Below are 24,757 nucleotides of genomic sequence, written 5' to 3'. Positions count from 1 at the left end.
CATTTTTTTTGCGAATCATGAGATAAAATGTGGGAATAAATGAAAATTAGCGTTTTGTGATTTCGGACCTTTGATAGGTCTTGTTCTCTTATATAAAGGCCTGGTTCATATTTTAGTGATTGAATTCTTCTGTTAGGGGTGTTTCTCTTGTTCTCAAATCTCGTTCTAACATTTTAATAATAGATAATTTTTTCAATCTTTCTTTAGATATGAGATACCACTTTCAAAATATGGGATTCATGGAGAATCACATTTTATCCATTATATTAAGTATTTTTAATTCTTAAATAGATATTGATTATGTATATTCTAAAAAATTAATATTATAATGAAATATTGCTGTATTGGTGAGCATTGCAATTAAAAGATTGCAGTTACAAGATTAATTTGAAGAGTCGAAAGCATCATGGTTCTGACACACATCCATGTCAGCAATATCCCCCACGATGTCAATTTCATTGTTACTCCTGTATTTTCCTAATTTGAAATCTAAAAACTTCAATTATTAAAATATATATTTAATTATTAATAAATAATAATAATTATTATGAAGAACTATTTTATTTTATTGTGGCTAAATGGAGGTGGTAATTTGCATAACATAAGTGATACTATTTAACCTATGACAAAAAATCGAAAAAATGTAACCAAACTATAAATATGAGTTGAGTGAAAATATAATAAAAATATGAATCATATTGGAGTCATACTTGTATTTTTAAAGATATCATTTATTATTATTATTTTTTTTCTTAAAAGTTGTAAAGTATAAAAAGTGTTTATCACAGTAGATAAAGGTGGTGATGCATAAATAAAATAAAGGAATTCTACAATAATCAAATCAATATTTGAATATTTATTATTATTATTATTTATGACAAGGTTCCCGATCCAAAGGCTTGACTAGGAGGGGCGAGGCAATTGGCCTCTTAGAGCACCATATCTCACTCAAATCCCTTGAGTATATGCAATTCGTCACAAACCACACAGACCAAGTAAGCTGGGATAAGTCCTTATGGATGACCAATGAGGGGGTTTGAATTCAAGACATCTCCCTTTTTGAAGAGATTCATTGGCCACTATACTCAACAAGGGGTCTTAGCCATTGAATATTTATTATAGGTCATTTCAAGTATTGTTCGAAATTAGTATGACTCGATCGAGTTAACTTGGTATTTTTCAAGATCAAGTGGGATTATTCAGCATGTTCCCTCATTTTCACCTCATTTGATAATTGAGATGATTTAAATGATATTTTGAAATTATTGTTAGAGTGAAATGGATTTTATTATAGAGAAACATTTACCTAACTAACTTAGTAAAGATTTGAGTCTTTCTAAGGGTTGTTTTGCTCAAATGGATTACCACCTCAGCAATTCAACACCCAACCTCTAAGTTGCTTCAAAAACCTTAGATCCAAACAAAAATAAAAAATTAAATTTTTTTGAATTTGATCTAAGGTTTTCAAAATGGACGGCTACCGAATTTTCATATAACTCCCAAACTTAAAAGTGAAATTCAAGGGTAAAAACAAAAAACAAAAAAAATCAATTTTTTTTTTTTTTTTAAAGTTCATAGAATTTTATCCTTTGTAACCCTAAAACATTGATCATGTTTTAGGATTCCACAAGTTGAGCCCAATGACTCTTAGTGAGGTTGAAATTCTTACTAATCTATGTTGTCTTTGGTAAAATTTTGAAGTCTGAAAAATTAGAAATCAAACTTTTAATAGTTTCATCCAATGTCTTTCTATCGTTGGTTCAAAATTTTTGAATTTCGATTCTAAAATGTAAAATCTAAAATGAAACAAGCGGAAATAAAATCTCTAAAAATTAAATTTAAAAGATAAATCACATCCACAACTTCAAAAATGTTACCAAACACACACTTTAATACACTATTATTTTGAGTCATGAGACGTGACAGACTTGGTGAGTCATGAGACGTGACAGACTTGGGAACCATAGATCTGTCCTCCTCGGGATACAAACTGTATTTAAAAAAAAAAATGGAGAACCGTTAACCTTGATTAGGTATGCCATGCGGGTAAGTCAGATTATCATGATTCTTATTTTATAGAAAATTTATAATTATTTTCATATAATATCATTAAATAAATTTAAATCCAATTAAATGGTTAGTTTCACACCCTAATTTTTTTTTTTTTTTTTTTGACATCGTGAGCTCCCGCGTTCCCGCTCTGATCACTAGACTTCGTATCCGTACAGTCTCTGCAACTCGAAACAATCGAAGTTTTCGATAATCGATCTTCCGAAACGATCGACCCTTCTATGTAACTTAAGCTCGATCGTTCAAAATCAAATCTCTCACGCTATGGAAGTGACTTCAATGTCTTCTCCTCTGCTTAAGAAGGTAGAGGAGATCTTTAAGGATTATAGCGGTCGAAGGAATGGTATTGTTAGAGCATTAACTCATGGTACTCTCCTTCTGCATACTTTCTTCTCTGTAATTTAACCCTAATTTTTTTTTTTCTTGTTCGCTTTCACTCTTCTGATCTTTCTGAATTTTGATTTGCTCCTTTGTCTCAGATGTTGATGAGTTCTACTCACTCTGTGATCCAGGTATTGTTCCCTCTCTATGTCTATCTTTCTCGCTTTCTCTATTTCAGATCGGATTTATTATCTAAAGTAATGAAGGTTTTTTTTTTTTGTTTTGGGATTAGGGTTTTGGTTTTGAGCTTTAATTATGGTTTTCTTGCTTTATTTAATTTTTTTGTGTGTGTGTTGGATTACTTTTATTTAGAAGATAAATTTAGTTTTTGTTTTTTTTTTGGGGTTCAGATAAGGATAATTTATGTTTGTACGGACACCCAAATGAGAGCTGGGAAGTAAGTCTACCAGCTGAAGAAGTTCCTCCAGAGCTTCCAGAGCCAGCTTTGGGTATCAACTTCGCTAGAGATGGGATGATCCGTAAGGACTGGATTTCCTTGGTTGCCTTGCAAAGCGATTCTTGGTTGCTCTCTGTGGCTTTCTATCTTGGGGCTCCCTTTAATCGCAATGAAAGGTTAGATGGTTTTCAACTTCATCATCCTTTTTGTTGCAATTATGGTTTATTATGTATAATCGGTATAGTTCCATGCTATGGCTGGGTAACACTAATTTTAGAGAAGAATGGTTGTTGATACTTAGGAGTTTAGATTGCTAGAGTACATGCTTTCTTTGGTAAAAAAACATGTTTTTATTTGAAGATCTCCAAATAGTATTTTTTTAATATTTATTTTTAGTCTGTTTTTGAAAGTCTTGATTTTAATGGAAGCCATTGGGTTTAATGGGACAAAGGTATGGCACTGAATGCTGCATTTTTAAGCAGCCTTTGGATGATGAAACTGTGTGGGAAAGTGTCGGCGAAGGATACGCTATGGGAAAAATATAACTAGAATATAGGAATGACATTGCAATGCAACTTTCAAAAAATTAAAAAAAAAGAAAAAGAAAAAGAAAAAGAAAAAAAGATGACATTGATTTTTGTAATCCATAGGTGGGTTGCTTGAAACTTTATGTGGATGTATGAATGTTTCTTTGGGATTTGATTAGAACTTAGAAGAACCAAGTGGTTGGTTTGAAGTTGAGCAGATTTTACATGTACTATTTTTGTTATAATGTTTGGCGAAGAAATGGATTTTTTATGAGATGGATGTTCCAAGCCATGATCATTACACAAAACATCTTGATTCGTTTGGAAATTGTGATGTAAATGTGTACAGTGATGGGCCCACATATTTGGTTGTTTGAAGCTTCTAATGTTTGGTATCCAGCAATTGAAGATTTCTTAGTAAGTGAAACATGATGAAGAGTTCTTAATTCTCTTCATTCTGCATGGAATCCATGTGGATCTAGAATAGCCATGGTTTAAACTATGGTTCAGAGTTGATACTTAAACAGTGGTATCGGTATTTGAAATTACTTGGAGCATGTAAGATCCACACCCAAGGTAGCTTTTAGGCCCAAAAGGTAAGTAGCTGAGTGATGTATAATGCAAGTTGCGGAAGAATTCTTAAAGGAACACGAGCATCCAAAAGTGTTGAGAAGGTCGCCAAGATTGAAAAGAGAAGAATCAAACCATATTAGCATGCAATGCAGGTCAAGAGGAGCTAGAAGTAGCATCCAAAAACAAAGCCGGTACTCTTATGAGCTTAAGGCCAAACCTAGGCCCTAACTTGGGTCTCTAGGCAGAATTTAATTGGGCCCTACAAGAGTTAAGAATCAAGGACCTAATTGTCTTTTATATTAGGAGAGAGAATTAGCATCTTTTTATTAAGGATTAGTATATTTTTCTACTACTTTTACTAGGTGATTAGGAGTAGAATGTATTTTGGTTTTTTATTGAAAGTTAGGACCGTTGAGTTTGTGTTTCCTATAGGAATTAGGAGTTGCTAAAAAGTTAGTGATGGATTTGTCTATACATATTTGATGAGATGGAGTAAAGGGATTATTGGAATATTGAATGGAATAATAAATTATAGCAACCATGCAACTTTTCTCTCTTCTGTCCTGGGGTTTCATGTGCAACCTTTCTTCACTTTAAATCTTGTCTCGTGCAAGTGAAGACCATTCAACCAGACTTCATCCCCTTGAGTCTTTTGGAATTAGCAACCTGCACATATTTGAATAGGTTCCCTAGCCTTCAGTTTTCACCAATTTCGAAGCAGTAACTGGATTCCAAAGTAGGGCATATTGTAAGTTGTTGAAAAGGTTTTTGAGTCTATTTTCCAGAGCAGCAAACAGTTTATTGATAGGAATTTTCTACACAAAGTTATTGCCAAAATAACAAAAGTTGGAAAACTAGATCATTTCGATCATTCCAAGCGAGATTCACCAATTAGAACCTCTGCTCATGAGGGTCAATGTAATATGAGCTGGTGAGAGGATAAAACAGCCTAGATAAGAATACCCAGGAGCCCCACCCAGGTATGACAGGTATCCAAGAAGCCAATGAATGATACCTGCAGGATTCAACACCTGGTAAGGTCAATTTTAGAATTTTAATTGCTTTCACTACCAATTTTGCATCCAGTCCGACTCTGTCACTGAATCAAACTTTTTATTGACCAAGTCAGACTGAGTTATAGACAGTCCTAACTTTTTCCAATTCACAACTATGTGACAGTTTTATCTGATTTACCCGTATTTGAGAGAATTTTTGGTTCTTGGATCATTGTGTTGGCATTCAACCATGAGATTGAGAATTTTAATGAAACTTGCTACAAGGGCCATGCTCTAAAGCTAATATGGCATGCTTTTATTCTCAATAATATTTGCATTTTTTATAAGTATTTTGTATTTTTCTTTGATTTGCTGTGCTTTGGAGTAGGGCTTCTGATATAAGGTTTGACTTGACATGCTCCAAAAATAGATATATTTTATCAAAATATATTATACTTATAAAAAATAGATATATTTTAAAGGAAATTACAACTGGGTAGCTCCACCCAGGCACAACTGCCCTAGAGGATATTTGAATCCACAACTTCCCACATAGGGAGGGTGCATCTCACTACCATCTGTGTTGGGAAGGGGTGTGTGAGAATATGGTTTCTTTTCCTTCTCTGGGATCAAAGTATTGTGTCTTCCTTGGATTATGTGTATTCAAGTGTTTCTGTCATGGTATATCTCATCTCTTTCTCAACTATCAAATAGCTAAGGAGAGTTGAGCAAATTTGCTCAACTCTACTCATAAAAAATAAAAATTGCTCAACTCAATTGAGTTTAGAACACGTTGAATTGATAAAAACATCATAATATTACAGGGTTTTTCTTCTACATAGAAGCATGGAACTATGCATGAAACATGATTTGAACGATAAGCTTGATTCCAGTGTAGTCAAACTGAAACGATTTCAATTTCTTGGGTAGTCATCATCATCGGAGCCTTATTCCGGATATATTATTTTGGATATTAATACCTTGAATTAATGTTTGGTGTATTTTCCTTGTTAGTTTTTTTATCTAATATTTGTTTGGGTCATTTTGAAAATAAAAAGTTTGCTTCTAAATCTCTTTGTGGGGTCAGATTACTGCTAGCTTGTATAAATTATAATTTATGCAAAATCATTATTGACCATAGAGCCTGTAAGCAATGCAGTTTTTCCTCATGAAGGCATCAGAAAATCCTGAAATGGAGAACTTTTATCAGACCTTATGGTATGAACTGTTATGATTAAAAAAAAGAGGGAAAAAAAAAACAATAATAATTAGTTTTTTAATAGGTAAAGGGTTAGCGGTTAGCAAGGTGAAGTTTGGTTCAAGGGGGTTTGAAACTAGGGCATTGGAACAACATTCCACATGTCTTACCAACTTAGATAAATTGACACTTCACAATAATTGAAAATTTAGAACAACAAAGAGCTTAATGTCTGAACTGGAAAATACTTTGAAGGATCTTTATGAAATAAATATTGCTTATTATGTATGGTTACATTCCACGCATTGCTATATTGTTGATATTTCTTCTTTTGTCAATCTTATGAAACTTTTGTATGTTTTTATAACCACTATTCATGGTATTTTGTTGGATGATGACCTTCTAACCATTTGAAGGCATGTTTTTTTATACATGCACCGCAAGCATTTATGTGCTATACTAGTACTTGTATAGACAGATGGACGATCATTTCTCCCTGTCTCTGACATACACATGGGACATTTTGTATTGTTCACATCTAGGATATCTTCTAATCCAGTTTGGATGAAATTAGCCATCCAAATCTTTAGATTTCCTAGACTTGTTGGGGTATTTTTCCGTCCATTAAAAAAACCCATTATTGGGTTGTTAGGATCAATTTTGGGCGTCCACCATCATCTAGATACCTCCCACTTGGATGGTAGGGCAGATCATCTTCATGCTATAAAGGATTGTAACCCTTTTAGGTTAATAGAGACGATCATGCTTCTTGTTCTTGATAATATCAATACTTTGAGGTACCCTTAACTCAGAAATTGCTTCTTGTTGCTCTTGCTTGACAGGAAGCGTCTATTTAACCTGATTAATGATCTACCAACTGTCTTCGAAGCTGTGACGGGAAAGAAACCAAAAAAAGACAAACCCAGTACAGATACTGGAAGCAAATCCAGACTCCACTCAAAGGTGAGTCTGATCATCAAACTTCAATTAAATATTCTGTTTCTATTTTTTAACTTTAATCTGATGGGCAGGTAAACAACAATTCAAAACTGGCAGATGAGGGTTATGAGGAGGATGAAGATGAACACAGTGAAACTTTTTGTGGGAGTTGTGGTGCTAACTACAATGCTGATGAGTTCTGGATTTGTTGTGACATCTGTGAGAGATGGTTTCACGGAAAGTGTGTGAAGATAACACCTGCAAAGGCTGATAGTATAAAGCAATACAAATGCCCTTCTTGCAGCAGCATGAAAAGAGGAAGGCAGTAGTCATTAAAGCTGATAGGGTGGTAACATACTTTTGCTTTCTGACATTTTATTAGTTTCAGTGCTAGTAGTTGTACACATTTCTATATTTATGTTTCGGATTAAATTACAGGAACAACGACCGATAGAGACATATTTTCTTGCAGATCTCTAATTTCTGTTTTATTGTTTGGACTATAGTTTATTCAACTAATTTACGACCTCGGGCCATTTGGTTTGAACCATGATTTACCTAATTAAACGTGTCCGACTAACAAGTAACAATCACGACTGTACTGTGATTGAGTGGGGGACTTGTGATTTTAGAGGGTGATTTAGACATTCTCGTCTGGGTTCCAACTGAAGCCTTCGAGCTGCTCACATACCCTCTTGACCTTAGGAACTAATAAAAAAATGATGTAAATGTTTTGATTCTTTTTGTAATTTACCCTTGTCCTCAACCTCAAGATGCAATCTATGCAATCTCCAATATTGGAACGTAATGAACATGGGACTTCTGTTGAAGTTGAAAATGATGGATATTTTTAATAGAAAATCAAGGATTTTTTGGGGAATCTGGTTAGACGATAAATCAAGGATAAGGTCAAATGGATTGGATTTTTTTTTTTTTTTTTTTTTTTTTAAGTTTTTTTTTCCTGTATCTTAGCAGTAAGTGTGTCTCCTTTTCCTAGTGAATTTGAAAGTATCCATTATTTTCAAAGATATTTTATAGGACAGCTTATGAAGTTGATTGTTGGGTGACAAAAAATCAAGAACCTATCATATGAATAAATTCATGCTAGTAAAGATGATGATGTTGAAGTAGATGAACGTATTGATTAGAAATGAAGTAATTACTCTTCTCTTAGTTATTTTTGTTAGAAATGAATAAAAAAATAATAATAAACCAATTGAGATAATCCAGGCATGCATTTTGAACCAAGACTGATTACATACTTATAAAATAAAAAAAATAGTGTAAAAATTTCATAACACACCCTTCTGGAACTTGCTCCCATCATAAAATCGTAGATCATTTACCTTGGGATACACACAATAATAAAAAATTTCTTATGTATCCCGAGGCAAATAATCAATGGTTCTATGATGAGAGCATGTGTCGAAAGAAGGAGGGAGGGAGGGAGGGAGGGAGGGAGGGAGAGGGAAGGGGGGTTATATTATCCTGATTAAAAAAATATTCAAGTTGAAGATCTTAAAAGAGTGAGAGAAAGACTAAAGAATACGAAAGAAGATTACAAAAGTAGATATAAGCTCACTTTCAATAACAGAGGACTCGAGATCCAAAATAAAATAAAATAAAAAAATGGCAATAATCTCTTAAATTTAATTTTCCCTTAATTTCTCATGAAAAACTAAAGTCAAGGTTATGTCATCAAGTTCAAAAAATCCGAAGGGGTAGTTCAAAAGAATCTTATATAATTAAAAAAATTCGAAGGGGTAGCTCAAAAGAGTCTTATATAAAAATCATGTAATGTAATATAAAACGTGGGCGTATGTGCTGCCGACATAGAAAGCAAGCCGTATGCTCTCCACTATGGCCTTGTCTCACATGAGAGACTCTCCAGTTAATGGTCATATTAAACGACCCCACAATCTTCTCATCTTAAAAGAAAATTAAAAGCCCACAACTCAAACGTGCCATGTGACATGGTCCTCCGAACTAATTGATGTAGATACATTTTATCTCTTTCTTTCTTCTATTTTTTTATTTATTTAAATTTTTGATACACTAATGATTTTCTTACTCAGAAAATTTTCACTCCATCTGTATTTGGTTGACGTAATAAGGGCATAGATCCGTTGATTGTTTTTCTTGTGTATCCCAAAAAAAAAGATCTATGGTTCTGTGCCCCTGTCACGTGTTGTGTATAAACTAAGTGAAAACTTTGGAGTAAAAAAAATGACTCTTTTAAATATTACAAGGTTTTCGATACGCATTTTTTAGATGACACTCCCTAACTAGTGAAAAATTTTTAACGTGCAATAACGTAAGTCAAGAGGCCACTCAATTTCGATCACACATCCAGATGGAGTAAACCTGTGTCATTGGTTTTATTGTTGAATCAACCCCATGAATTTTTTTTTCTTTAACCCCCTTTTCGTGGAATCATTCATAAAATATACTAATTTAATTGATGATATCTATTTGTTAGATTTGAGTGATTTAAAAATGTTCAAATCCAATTAATAAAAATAATCAATCAAGATTATTATTATTCAAAATGGGCTAAAAGTTTATGGGATCATAGGCCTTAGAGAGTGCCACATGGCACTTTTTTTTTGTTTTTCTTCCTATTGAATATTGAATCACTTCAAGATCATGGTAGCATCGACTCCGAAGAAAAGATGCTAATACAACCATATTCATTAATTACACTCTAAGGAGTATTAAGGATGGTAATCATAAGATGGGTGACCGAGTGGTAGCACTTCGGGGTCAAGGGGTGTGCTCCCCCTATGGTCTTAAGTTCGATTCCCACCGACTACTAATATCAGTGGCCATGGACTACAGAATTAAAATCTTGTTTTGCAAGCCTTGTTCTAAGAGGAGGGAATAGTTGGTGCGCGCAAGCTAGCCCAGATACCCTTATAATAATAAATAAAAAAAAGGTATTAAGGATGGTGCTCACCATCCTTCAAAAGGGTTCAATCAATCACATTCAATTCTGAAAATCATAATAGTAGCGTAATCTTTTATGATTTTTGAGAGCTATTGCCACACAATTTTTTTCTTATAACACCCCAATGATAAAACTGTGCCATGGTAGGAATAGGATCGAGTGACTCGAGAAAAATGACCCGTGAAAAAACACATGACCCCAAAACACAAAATTCAATGATTTGGTATTAATATGCAACCTGACAATACATATCTCGTTGATATTATCGAAATGATAAAAACCTAATTTCTTGTTCACATAGTCAGAGTCATGTTTTTTCACGAGTCACTTGATTTATTGCGACACCCCCATTGTTTTTTAATTCAATCAAAATCAAGTTAAACTTAAAGTTTAATATGAATAAATGCCAAAAAGAAATATGAGTGATTTTTTTCTCATAACATTGTGAATTTACTCACAACACCACATTTGTTTGACATGTGGCTAAATAGCTGAAACTAAAAAGAGAAAAAAATTCTCTCCAACTCATAACGAAAAAAAGGAAATTTTCTGATTGTATCATCTTGTGCCATCCAAAAATATGATCCGTTGTAGAGGACGAAATTCTATGAACTCTTAAAGAAATTAAAAAAAAATAGTTATTTTTCATAGTTGAATTTTAATTTTAAATTTCGAGTTTAATTGACAGTAGTCCATTTTCAACTCCTTGAATCAAGCTCGATTTTTTTTTGATGATTTTTGTTCATGAAATCTAGAAGTCTGCAGTATTAGATTTCAAATGTGGTAATCAAATTGGACCCAATGACCTTTTTAAGAATTCAAATCTTAAAATTAAAATATTTGAGCAGAGGACGGGTGGGTAGGAGAGAAATTTTCGTTCTTTTCATCTTGTCTTTTAATGCACGTGTTAACCGATAGTGGTGCTATGAGTAGAAAAAATCACTCACAAGTTTGCATATGTACACAAGACACAAGACACAACACGCACAACACACACGCAAAAAGAGAGAGAGAGAGCAACGAGGACAAATGCCCCACAAAAACTTTTAAAACTTACAAGATTTACATGCTATTGCCATGGATAACAATGGTCCAAAATAAGATCCGTCGCTATTGTCTCCACAAGAATTGTAAAAATTTTAAGCGTTTAGTTGCGTCCACGTGAACAAAATCCTGACTTCACCCTACACATGATGACAACTACCTCCATAATTAGAAAAGAGAGAAGAGAATGGTAGTGCTATTCATCCACTTGACCAAAAATCCAAACCTATCCATTCTATTATTAGAAATAGAATCAATTTTTTTTATAATTGTAACATGCACATCTTCTTCAATTTTATCTAACTTCTCAACAACTAACAATTAATGACAACGGTCCAAAAAGTTGATTAGGATTTGTGTTTGGTTTATTAGGGAAAAATAAGGATTTGAGAGGAAAATTAGGTGGTGTACACAATGAAGGATTATTAATATTATTATTTTTATTTTTAATACACTTATCTGTTATTTTCTTCTTCTATCAAAGTTTATTTAAGGTTGAAGACATCCAATTAGCTTAAGATTGGTTAGAAGATGTGATCATAGGATGGGGACTCCAAGATTGGACCTCACATGGCACATTTTGACGTGAAAGCGGACAGGAACCACAAATGCTTTTTTCACTCGTAGATACGCTTCTGTGGTTCCTATCCGCTTTCACGTCAGAGTGTGCCATGTGAGGTCCAATCTTGAGGTTACTCCAGCACGACTCTTTATCAAAAAACAATTCAAACATCGAAGTTAAATATGGAGTCTAGGATATAAATAATTATTCTATTTTTTTTTAATTAATGACCTTCTTCAACCCCTGTTCATTTTCTTCTTCTCATCAAGAGCTCTTCGATTTGAATATCTCAACATTGAGAAAAGCTCTTCAAACTCTATTTGGATTTGTTGTGGGTTTTTTGCTTGAAGTAGAACTGTAGAAGTGCAATTGCAAAATTATGATTTGGTGGGAGGTATTTCAGCATTATTTTATTAATAACTATATTATAATTTTTTCTCTTAGCCATTAATGTAATATTTTAGCAATATTGTGTTGGGATTAATTTAGAAATTAAAAAAAAAGTAAGGTAATTTTTGTCTGAAAACCATGTAATCTTATGTTTTTTTTGTCAGATTCTCTTTAATGTCGGGTCTAGGCTTCTTAGATTTTTCTAGTATTTGCCAAACAATAATTTAAAATTTCCGAAAGCTAAAAACACTTTTCAAACGCAATCTAAATGGATACAAGAAAATTGAAAGGTTGGCTTTTGTGGGATTGGCTCTTTTTTTTATATATATATTTTTTTATAATTTGTAAAAATGTTGTGTGTGTGTGTGTGTTTGTGTTTGCCAAACAATAATTTAAAATTTCCAAAAGTGTTTTACAAAGCTAAAAACACTTTTCAAATGCAAATCTAAATGGATACAAGAAAATTGAAAGGTTGGCTTTTGTGGGATTGGCTCCTTTTTTTTAATTTTTTTATAGTTTGTAAAAATGTTGTGTGTGTGTGTGTGTTTGCCAAACAATAATTTAAAATTTCCGAAAGTGTTTAAGAAAGCAAAGAACACTTTTCAAATGCAAATCTAAATGGATACAAGAAAATTGAAAGGTTGGCTTTTGAGGGATTGGCTCTTTTATTATTATTATTATTATAAATAGTTTGTAAAAATGTTGTGTGTGTGTGTGTGTGTGTGTGTGTGGTGGTGATGGTGGGTGGGTGGGTGGGTGCGGGGGGATATATGAGCTATTTACCAACCAAAATGAGATTCTAACTTCGCCCCCCTCTTTAGTTGATTGAACTAGCATAAAACCCAATATTCTCCATTGACTTGGGTCAGCTTTTCTGACCACAGGCATTCAAGTCCCTGTAGACACCCCATTTTTGCATCCGCCTGATTAATCAACTCGTCAACCCGATTGCAATGATTCCCAATGATGGATGTGTATTCCATTGCTTTATTTTGTTACCAGATATGTTTCAGAAATCCGGATGAGGTATCTCGAACTGACAAAACTTAGAAATCACGCTACGCTAGGTAAATACGACCCCATAAACATAGAAATCATCATCTTGCAAACCAAAAAGAAGCTTCACGATAAAAATCACTAAAAACTATCAAATTACCAAAATACCCCTAATCTCAAAATAACCCTAGAGCCTACGTTACGCTTAGAAAAACTCATTCAAACACATAAAACAACAAATCGAAACCAAATAAATCATTTCATCAATTTTCACAGAATTCGACAAAATTACGAAAATGCCCCTCATAAAGTTCATGACCGTTTCACACAAAAAATTTTCATAAATAACACAAACTAATATTTTCATTGAATTCCTTACGAAAAACCGATTTTAAAACATCCTAGAACATTAAAAACTGACTTAAAACGTGAAAAGTCCTCTCTGGGGGTAAAACGGTAATTTCACAATTTTCATAATTAAAAAATTCGAAATTAATAAATAAAATATTAAATAATTAAATTTAAACATTAATGAAATTAATTTAAAATTTTGAACCTAAAAAATCGATTAATCGGACTCTCAAGCAAAATTATTGAGGGTTCGTGGGATATTTCTTTAAGGACCCCTCCATTTGGGGGTCCAAAGAATTAAAGAAATAATGGAGGGGGGTTCACCAAAGATTTAAAGTAAATCAAGCAAGACTAAGGTCAAGGTATTAAAGTCAATCCAGTGAGACTGAAGTCAAAATTAAAGTCAATTAAGCAAGACTAAAGTCAAGATACTTAAAGTCAATCAATTAAGACTAAAGTCAAAACATTAAAAGTCAATCAAATAAGACCAAAAGTCATAATAGAATTATAATTGATTAATAACTCTATCTAATAGAGTTCTAACTTAAAAACAATTCTACTTAAAACAATTCTAATTAAAACACAATTTTACCTAAAACAAGTCAAATTAAAACACAACTCTAATTAAAAGATCTCTAATTAAACACTAACTCTATCCAAATCAACCCTAAAAAACATCTATAAATAGAGGTGCTCACACCCTATTTTCGTATCAAATGATAAACCCTAAGAGAAGTATGTCTAGAAGCTCCCACAGCCCCCCATAAACCCTAGTTTTGGAGCCCCAACTCCTTAGCTAACATCCCTCCTTCAATTTTAGTCTAGAAAACACCCAAAAGCCTTCTAAAAACATCCTCAAATCCGTAACGAACTTGAAGAGTTCAAATTCAAAAATAAGGAGATACCTTGCCTCGGAGATCCGAAGTCAAATCCGGAAGCAGAACGAAGCAAGGGAGCACGGTACAAGGAGCTCTTTTTGTCAGATCTGAGGGAATAAAGTCTTTGCATCGGAAAGGTATTTTTTTTATTATTTTCTATTTTTATCTAGGTTTTAGCAATGTAATTTACTTGGGAATTTAGTAGAAACCGGCTTTGGCCGGGCGGGATTGGTGCCTAACACCTTCCAATCCCGTAACATGATCCCCGAATTCAGTTTTTTTTTTTTTGGTTTTAGATTAGTTTTATCCGTTTAGAGTCATTGATCGGTTCCTAGACCGTAATAACTAGGTGGCGACTCCCAAACCTCAAGGGTCAAAAGCGGATCCGCGCACCCCGCGGATCGAGGGCGCTTTCAGTCCCCTATTCCAAGCAAGCTTTTTATAATTTTATATCACTCATGCTTCTTAAGTTAGATTTGTTGATAAAAATAATGTATATCAATCCAGGGGTGAGTTGCCAAACATATGGAAGAAACTGGGGTGGAGCGGGCAAGATGAAGGCTATTGCCCCCTTGTACACTTTCGAATTTATTTTAGAGTCGTGCTAGGGTGACATAAACGGAGACACAAAGGTGACAAAATGATGTGATGTTGCGCACATTACCGAAGATGTTTTTTCGCGAGATATGAATAAAAAGTATCTACGGTCATGTGCGCACCACCACATCATTTTTGTCACCTTTGTGTCTACATTTGTGTCATTCCAACATTTTCCATTTTTTTATTTGGAACCAAATCTAGATCTGAATCTGACTAGCTAAACATGCATCTGGATCAAATCCGAGAATTAATTGATTTGAATCGTATAATTTCAAATCGTTCAAAATTATTTTAAGGAAAATCGTTCAAGGTGTGACCAAAATGTGACTTGAATTCAAAGATCTCTTTCTTTTTTAATAGAGGTATTGACTACTACGTCCTACACTTGTTGATTGATGAAAGATAACTTGAAAAATATAACTTACAAAGTAATATATCATTAAGATCTAAGTTGATATAGGAATGGATCAGTATCCGACTCGGGTTTAGGGACGTCAACACATATTTGACCCATCTTTTTAATTTAGATATACTTAAAGAAACAAAATTTCCTAAATTCAGAGATTCGGATAATTGATTTTAGATAAACCCCCTCCCAAGTGTTTTGGGTGATTTAGACACCTCTCTAATTTTTACTAATATTTGAGATACCCTTGTTTCAAAACATGTCCTTTTTACCTTCTTGCACCCTCTCATTTTAGGGTGATTTAGGCACCTACATTTTGATTAATATATGAGGTCACTGTTTATTCAAATGGAAGAAATGCCCCTTTGACTTCATTCTTCTTTTTTGGAATAATAAAATTTTTCTTAATACCCTTATTTTTCAACCTCTAATAAAAATCTTTAATTTTTCTTCCCAAAACCAATCACTTTCAAGCTCTTCATCACCTATGATAATGATGTCATTTTTTGCATTCATGCATGAGAGAATATGTAGGCATTTTGGGGAATATTTGAGATATCTTGTGCTTTTAAACAAACAACATTGCCCCCCGTGATTTAGGCTTTTCTCATAGACTATTGAGAAATGACTTAAATGCCTTTTTTTTAAACTTATGATACCGGTCATTTCACTTCAATCTTATTTCATAAGTATAGTTTACCCCCCTTGATAGAAAATCCTGGTTCCGTCCTTGGGAAGAAATCATTTTATTTACTTTGACAGTAGACATTCCAACTATTTAAAAAGTGTAAAAGCGTTTTTGGTAAATAAGTTATTTTTTCAAATGCTTAAAAGGCTATTCGTAAATATGGTAAATGCCGCTGATATTTAAGCCAGTGAAATTATCGATTTTGCCTTGTTATTTTTCTATCTTAATAATTTCAACAAAAGTAGTTTCTAGATCTCTCGTCCATGAGTTGGTAAATTTCTCTTAATCCAAATTTACTTATATTGTCATTCTAAATTGGGACACATCTGGTTAATAATGTTGACCTTAGGGCTATCCATGAATTGGATTCAAATTGTATGATTGGGTCAAGATTTGATATTCAGATCCTTATTTAACCAAAGTCCTTATTGAATCTCAAACCCTTGATCCAGACCACTAAGTTATAATCATTTTGAATTTCAAGTATGATATAATCTATTAGAAACCTTAGTTAATAATCAATGAGTGTTGGGTATAGTGGTCAGGACCTCTTTTCGAAAAAGGAGAAGTTTTGAGTTCAAACCCCCTTGTTGGTGAAAAAGGAAGAAGTTTACAAGGGTAGAACTAGTAAGAAGCCCCCAGAAAACTTTGAGATGCCCTTTATTTTCAATTAATTACATGCCTTCTTTGGTCCCACTCCCTCACCTCTTGCCTATAGATTGGGTTTCTCTCATAGACTAATTGGAAATGACTTAAATATCCTTTTATTCGATTGTTGATAAAATTTTCTGAATTTCTTTCCAAAACTATTCATCTTAAAGCATACAATTAACTATGGTTTGGCCTCACAACAAAAAAATCTTGACTCCATCCTGAGGATTTGTCTGATTTTTCTGGTATGTGTGGTTTGTGGGGTATTGCATGTACCCAGGTAATTTGGACAAGATACGGTGGTCTAAGAGGCCAATTGCTTTGCCCGTAGTCAAAGGGCAAGACTACAATAAATTAACAATATTAGGTGCCCCTTACTACTTGGTTTGCTCAACCATTAAGTAATTTTAAATTACTTAATAGAATATAAGTGAGGTAAGTATTAAAAAAATTATAAAGAGGAAAGATCAAATTTCAAACCATTAAAACTTCACTTTTGTAATTAGGCTTTATATCTTATTCATCTTACTTTATACTATTAAAGTATAGCAAAGCCGAGTTTAACCCCAATTTCTAAGGCGAAATTATAGCTAGGCATCAACTTTTATATATAATAATAATAAATAAATAAAAATGAAATCAAGTACGTTAAGAAAAAGTTATATATAGTATCCAACACATGTTCGTTTTATAGAATTTAAACATGATTTAAAGGAGAATGTTAGTGGTAAATTAAAATATTGATCCTTCTTTGATAATTTAAATAGCATTGACCTTTGAAAATGATTGATGAGAAAAATCAACCTCCTCGTGGTCATGACTTATGGCCATATTTGTATTATAAATAGGTAAATATATTATATATTATAGAAATAAAATGAGAAATGCAATTCATGCACTAATGGGTACGGTCGACAACAACCATCAAGACCCACCACTCTTCCGGGTCAAGGATGCCTTAGAAAAAATATATGTCTTTAGCTAATGCTGCAAATATATAGAATAAGAGTTGTGATAATATTACTACCCCTACGCCACCATCGTAGAATAGTAGATCATTTGCATCGGGATATATAAGAAAAGATTTATGATTATGTGTATCCCGATGCAACTGGTCTATGGTTCTGTGAGGAGGACGTAGAGTGGTGTGTGTCAAAGAGGAGCGTACATAGAATAAATATAGAAAATTTTGACTGTTGGATTTCATATGAATACTAATGGGATCATGTGCTTTTTCTCAAGCTATTTTTCGTGTATATTCTTTTTAATATATAAAACAAGACAAAACTACTCAAGAATGGTTTTTCAAGCATTTCAGAACACTAGTGTTCCTTCATGGGTGAGAAGCATGCGTGTTGGGATTGATTATCATTTTGTTACTCCTACGTGCTCTTTTTATTCCTATTAACCTTACTAAATTAGTAAGGATTTCACCCAAGGCTCCTTGGGCTCATCTCTTGGCATCCAAAACCATGATCTTATGCTTTAAGGTTGTGGATGACGAAATTCTATGAATTTTGAAAAAAAAAAAGCTTACTTTCACTATTGAATTTCATTTTTAAGTTTTAGAGTTACGTGGATTTTTGATAGCCATCCTTTTTCAAAACCTTGGACCTAGTTCAAAATAAATTATATTTTGATTTTTTTTTTTTTTTGTATTTGGGTTTTTTGATGAAACTTAGAGGATTGTGGTGCTGGATTTCTGATGTTATACTCCATTTGAGCAAAACTACCCTTAATAAGGTTCAAAATCTTATTATGTTTGTAAGGAAAGGGTTTTGCTTTTTTAAAAGTCTCTTGTCATATTTAGAGATTTTTATTTGACAAACTTCCTATTTAACTTTTGGGCAGATTAACTTTAGGGAGTATTTTTGAAATCTTATCCATACTTCGCATTATAAATACACTTCATTTAGCCTCAGAATGGATTCCGAAGCCCTAGATTTTCCAAAAAGAAATTGCACGAGACGAATGGAATCAGAGAGGATAAGGTTCTCCTATATCAATTGGATTATTGATATCGGAATTATTCAAACTAAAAATGATGTATTATTCTAATAACAATCCAAATTCCAAACTATATATATTTATGGTTTATTAGGAATGAAAACATGCTACATAAACCATTGTTGAAACAAACACCAGAAATCGACATCTACAAACATCAAACATCGATTTTGTTAGTGATATCGAAATTTAACCATGTAAATCCCATGATGATTACAAGATTTACATTTGATACAATAAAATGATAAACAGGGCGTTTACTAATGTGCTCCAGAGGTAAGCTAAGCTAATATTACACTTAGCGTACTGATTTTAGGGATTCCACTTGTGACTTGCCACGTGGACCTCTTGTCCTTATGTAAAGCCTGTACTCATCGAATGTCATTGGTTGGTACAGAGCTGGTGTGTCAGGTGTCACTAGTTCCTTGGCTGGTTCAATGCGTAAATCGCTTTTGGGATTATAGAAGAACGCAAGCGAAACACGCTCTTTAACTGAATTAACTATAACTCTGTGCTCCACGCTCTTGTAGATCGCATTGCTTAGAACCTAATAAATAAATCAACCAAACAACATAATTAGGGATAAAAATAGCCAAAAAAAAAAAAAACCTAATTGGGATAAAATTAAGATCGACTAAGAAGATTAATTTAATTTATCACTGTTAGATCATATCCTTGGACCAACTATCCCGATTGGTACAAATACTAGTACCTACCCATCTCATTCAATTATAAAAGCTTTGGACGACTAACATTCAGTGGTCCAGATTTAAAAAGAAAATGACAAAAAAAAAAAAAATTAAAACAACTAATGATTTTCTGACTCCCCTCTTGGATATACTCTCCCGACGTGGCATCTGACATAAATGTATATTTTTTTCTTTGAGGTGCACAAATGCACATGTTTATTGGATGTGTAGTTGTGCATTCCAAAGAAAGAAAATCTACGATTTTGTCACATGTCATGTTGGTCAAGTAGAGGGGGAAGTCAGAAAATCACAACTCAAAATAAAAATGATGACCCTCGTTTATCAAGTGAGCCCTGAGGACCACCGAGGGATGGACCTAGGGCCCGGGACATCATCATCAAAGCCTTATCCTAAAAATCTCTATGGAAAGCATTACGTGAATCATCTTCGTCAATTATATCTAAAATAGTTTCGTGTTATAATTTAAGTATCTTTGAATGTGAGGCTCGTTGGTTCATTTTACGTCATCTTTTGTCTTTACCACATTCTAAATCTTCTATGGTCACCGGTTTCGTTATTCTCATTATTTCTCGATTGATGATTAGGTCTAAAATTGAAATGGAGCTCTTAATTAAATTTGCTCAAAAATCAACCTCCTCAATCTTTACTCACTCGATAATCTTTAATTTTATAATTTAATTATGATGTGTTATATTATGCCAAAAGTGATTTATTCCCATTATGAAACTTTTAACATCATCAAAAGTGATTTATAAATAATTGACAGTCCACGATTCTTCAACTTGTAAACTGTGATTAGAAGTTTCAGAATGGACTGATTTTTTATGAGTATGATCTCCTCACCATAGAGATCATTCTCACAAAAAAACAACCCATTCCAAAATTTCTAACCCATGTATTAAAAAATGTTTGACTCTCTTTAGGGCCTTCAAACCCTCCTCATGATTTAAATGCGTAAATCACATAGTACCACAAAAGCAATACACCTCATCTTTTACCATCCAACTTTAATTGTATGGAGAACATTCTCACCAATCCCTCCATCTCTATGAATAATTGAATCAAGATAATAAAATTAATTTTTATAGATCCTTCTTCAAGGTTTGTTCTTACTAAAGTTGCATATCATACATAATCTTAGTCCTTTTTATTTTAAAAGTTCATCTACTATAAGATTAGCTTACTAGATTTCTAATTTTGAGTCGACTTCCTTTCTAATCTCATCGACTGACACACCAATATCTTGAATTTAATTAGTTTGGCGAAATTTCTCATTTATGGACACCATCATTTTTAGTTATAAATGAAGAATACTAAGATGAGCTTCCATCCTAAAAAAAAAAAAAAAAAAACAACAAAAAGGGAAATCTAATTAATGTTGGAAGATTCAAAATGGAACAACTCAACTTCATTTTTTTACTTCAAGTGACGTTACCACAGTAACTTTTTTTTTACCTTATAGAAAATTAGATATTCTTGCTTCGCACCATGTTACTATCTTTTAAAGTAAAAGCACATTAAAAAAAGAAAAAAATGATCCAATCTACTTTATATTGTTAAATTATTATACATAGTTGTGCTCAGGATAGAGTTGAATGGCACATGATGATGATCATGTTGTTATTGACGCTGATGATGATGATGCATGGTAGATATGGAGTCCAACTGCAGTTGAGGAGGAAACAAGATAATAAAAAATTAAAAAAAAGAAAAAAAAATAGTGTCTTAAGTCCTTTTGACCAAGTTTGAATTATTCTTAGAAACCATTGTAAGATACATAAATGTCAAGTATCCAACATTCATGAACTCAAAGACCATGCATGTGCGCATAATATAGGGAAATCTAGTCAACTATTTCTTATTGCAAAAATAATCTAGAGAGAGAAATAATAATTATAGAGAGAGGATTAGACCTGAATTTGATCACCGATGTTAACGATGAAGGCGTCTGAAATGGGTTTTACAGTGACCCAATTATCGCCTCTACGAACTTGGAGACCAGCGACATGTTCGTCGGGGAGGAGAAGGGTCATACCGCCAGGGTCGGAGTGTGAGGAGAGACCAAGAGTCAGGTCAGGTTGTGGACATTTTGGATAGAAATTCACTCTCAAGCAAGCCCCTACCTCCTCTCCTCCAAATGAATTTTGAAGATAATTCTCTTCTAATCCGAGATTTATCGATAAAACGTTCATCAATTTCCCAGATAATTTCACCAATTGGTTCCCGTAATTCTCGACCGCTTCCCTACAATCAATCAATCAATCAACCAATCAATCAAATTGACCTATAAGAAATTAATAATAGAATTTGAACCTATTAGTACTAATGCCGACACCTTTACGTATATATATTCTTCGAGGGATTTACCTGCATGAAGTAGGGAGTGCGGGCCACTTTTTAGGATCCTTAATACACTGAGGAAGATAGTGAAGGAAGAAGTAGTCGCTCCAGTCGAGAATGGCACCCTTTTGGACCCCTAATCGGCTACCGTACCCTTCATAAGTGCAAGGTGAATTCGCATACTCTTGCTTCATTTCGATTGGTAAATGGAAGAACTCCCTCCATAACTCCCTCGTCATCCGCATTAATTCAGGATTCACACCATGGTTAACAATTTGGAAGAATCCCCATTCCCGACATGCTTGGGAGATATTTTTCAAAGTTTTAGCGCGAAGTTTTTCGTCCCCATATAAGCCGCTGAAATCGATTACTGGGATATTGGATTCGACATTCTTCGGACTCAAAGACGGCCTTTCCGAGGGTGGCTTGATGTACCTATCCGGGATAGCTTTAACCTCGGATAAGGATTGAACTCGGACTATGGGCTCGGGCCAATGTTGTAGAGAACTCATATTTGGTTATAATTTTGATTGTAAGAACAAAGTACCATGAGACAGTTTTAATTTATAGAGATAGATAGAAGGGGTGAAGAGATGGAAAGTGGGGTCTGGGTCTGGGTTGTAGGTAGTGGAGTCTCATGTGTAGGCTGAAATGAAAAGGACGTGTGAGAGAACGTTTTATTTGTGGGTTTTTTTGGTTGTGGGGGAGGGGAAAGAAAGAGAAGGACGTGTGTGTGTGTGTGTGTCATTAGTGTATTTTGTGAGGCTGACAGACTAAGTGGGTCATTGATGTTGTAATCCAAACAAACCCAATGACAGTGAAAAGGGTTGTAAAATATTGTTATATTAACAATATATACATCATCAGACTTTAGGTGTAAATATTATATGGTTTTGTTGGAAATAATAATCTCCATTTCGGCGCCGTGGATATCTTGATTTACTTCATGAATAATATCTAAACAACTATGATTTAGTATTTTAAAAACAAAACCAATTATAATTGGACAAAACATTTATCCAATATGTTAAAAAAATTTAGAAATATAATATTATTTTTTATTTTAATAATTAAAACATATTATTAATATTTTTCCTAATAAAAACTAAGCTTTCATGAAATCTTATGAGAGCTGTTATTGGCATCCCAACTTTTACTTTTACACCCCAATTAAATTAAAGAAGATAGGGTGAATCACCATTTCCTATGCTAAATATGACGAAATTCTGAGTCCGTTAAATTGTTCATATTAATTTTGAAAACATGCATGAATCATTTTTCAGAGAATTCGTTGGTAGGTATTTTTAATTTAAAGTGACGGACTCGTTGAAAAATTACCAGTGAATTCGCCATTAAAAGATAAGGATATTTTGTCTTTAAATTTAGCTGTGAATTTGTTACTTAAATACCAGAGTATTCATTACTTTAAAATCAAGGATATGTTGGCTTTAAATTTACCAACGAATTCGTCTTTAATACTGATGAATTTTTCACTTTTAAAAAAAAAAAACCTACTAACAACATCGTTGGAAAGCGATTCATGCATGTTTTGGGAATCAAATTAACTAATGTACCGAAACCAAAATTTGGACATTAGTTACGCACATTTTGAAAAAAATCCTAAGAAAATGAGTGAATGATTGAGAATAAGTAAAAGTTGGGGTGCCTAGATTTTTGTTTTTTTGTTTTTTTCTCTGAGTTTAAGGTTTTATATGAGTCTAATGATCATGGTTGTAAACAACTACTGAAATTGTTTGAACGGTGTTATAATGTTGAGATTATAATTTGAGCCAAACCTTTGTGAAATTTGAAGAGTTTGTTTTAATCTTTGATATGTGATAAATAATTTTAAAAATTGGAGTCTAATAAATAAAAGTTGGCGGGTCAATAGCAACTGTTGGTATTATCTTGGGAAAAAATATTTGAATGTACACGCCTTGATTGAAGAGATGAAGTTGGAGATTTTTGATCATTTTATTTAAGCAATCTTATCATGAGGTCAGGCTCAAAAATTAAAAATATTGGATTCATAAGGCCAATGAGCCTATAAGGCAAGGCTCTGTGAACATGTCACATGGCCTTTCGGGCATTGTGGGGTCATTGAACACTCAATCATCCATGGCCATCTGAATGATATTTTATAATAAAATAGTGCCGAAGTGACTTCAAGATTAGACCTCACATCGCACACTCTAATGTGAAAGTGTATGGGAACCATAGATGCTTCTCCTCAGGATAGAAGTGAAAAAGTTTTTGTGGTTCCTATCTGCTTTCATGTCAAGATGTGCAATATGAGGTCAAATCTTAAAGTCACTTCTGCACAACTCTTTATAATATAACTAGTAATTCAGACAATTTAAATATATTGTTAAGAGTCGTGATTTTTTGACACCCCTCCAACATATGCCCCTTGACGTGGCATGGCTTAGAATCATATATTTTTTCCCTTGGGATTCACAACTATACATCCCTATAAGTATGTGTAATTGTATATCTCGAGAAAAAGAATCTATGATAGAGCACATGTCACATTAGGGGGCATACGGGGCTGTGTGTCAAAGTGGGGGTGTCAAAAAATCATTATTCTATTGTAAAATATGTAATCTAAAAAAAAATGAGCCCTACTACAATGACTTGAAATAACACTTATAGTAGCATGCTACGTCAAGTGTTATTTCAAGTCAATTTAACAAAAAAATTTAATAAAATATAAAAAAGAGTTAATTGTTACCAATATTTATAGTAAGACTAATGATAAAATGACTCAAAAAAACATACGTCATCAAAAAAAGAGATCCGATCATATGCACCCAAGGTGGACGATTGAAACTCCCTCCCCCTTACCTCAACACATACCATGTAAGTCACAATCCAAAAAATTAATGCCTAAAATCTCTCATTTTTAAAATTTCCTTGGATTGTGGCTTAAGTGGCAAGTGTTGAGGTGTGGGGGAAGGATTTCAATCCCCCACCCTGGGTGCATACGATTTGAACTTGTAGAAAAAACATGCGTGGTTTGTACTTGATCGACATGGAAAATGCATAGAATTGTAAAAATTTTCCTTATGTGTATCGAAAAAAAAGATATATGGTTCTGTACACTTGCC

The 24,757-nt window shown here is 33.4% G+C and overlaps 2 protein-coding genes across 2 annotated transcripts; one reads left to right on the top strand and one right to left on the bottom strand.

Moving 5' to 3' along the window:
* Window positions 1-2,142: 2,142 nt before the first annotated feature.
* Window positions 2,143-7,603, top strand: LOC147399506 (PHD finger protein ALFIN-LIKE 1-like). The gene is made up of 5 exons (XM_086444884.1): window positions 2,143-2,437; window positions 2,550-2,582; window positions 2,802-3,024; window positions 6,984-7,104; window positions 7,173-7,603. The coding sequence occupies exons 1-5, from the start codon at window positions 2,335-2,337 to the stop codon at window positions 7,407-7,409; spliced, it is 717 nt and encodes a 238-aa protein (XP_086301010.1). The 5' UTR covers window positions 2,143-2,334; the 3' UTR covers window positions 7,410-7,603.
* Window positions 7,604-18,619: 11,016 nt separating this feature from the next.
* Window positions 18,620-22,204, bottom strand: LOC147399505 (jasmonate-induced oxygenase 1-like). Its single transcript, XM_086444882.1, has 3 exons — window positions 21,678-22,204; window positions 21,224-21,554; window positions 18,620-19,147 (listed from the first exon to the last, which is right to left on the bottom strand). The coding sequence occupies exons 1-3, from the start codon at window positions 22,160-22,162 to the stop codon at window positions 18,899-18,901; spliced, it is 1,065 nt and encodes a 354-aa protein (XP_086301008.1). The 5' UTR covers window positions 22,163-22,204; the 3' UTR covers window positions 18,620-18,898.
* Between the last annotated feature and the right edge of the window lie 2,553 nt (window positions 22,205-24,757).

The sequence above is a fragment of the Akebia trifoliata genome, chromosome 6, assembly GCF_017979445.1.
Source record: "Akebia trifoliata isolate Shusen 1 chromosome 6, ASM1797944v1, whole genome shotgun sequence".
In the NCBI taxonomy this organism is placed as follows: domain Eukaryota; kingdom Viridiplantae; phylum Streptophyta; class Magnoliopsida; order Ranunculales; family Lardizabalaceae; genus Akebia; species Akebia trifoliata.
Note: the sequence above shows the minus strand (reverse complement) of the source record. Positions and strands in the feature narration are given on the sequence as shown.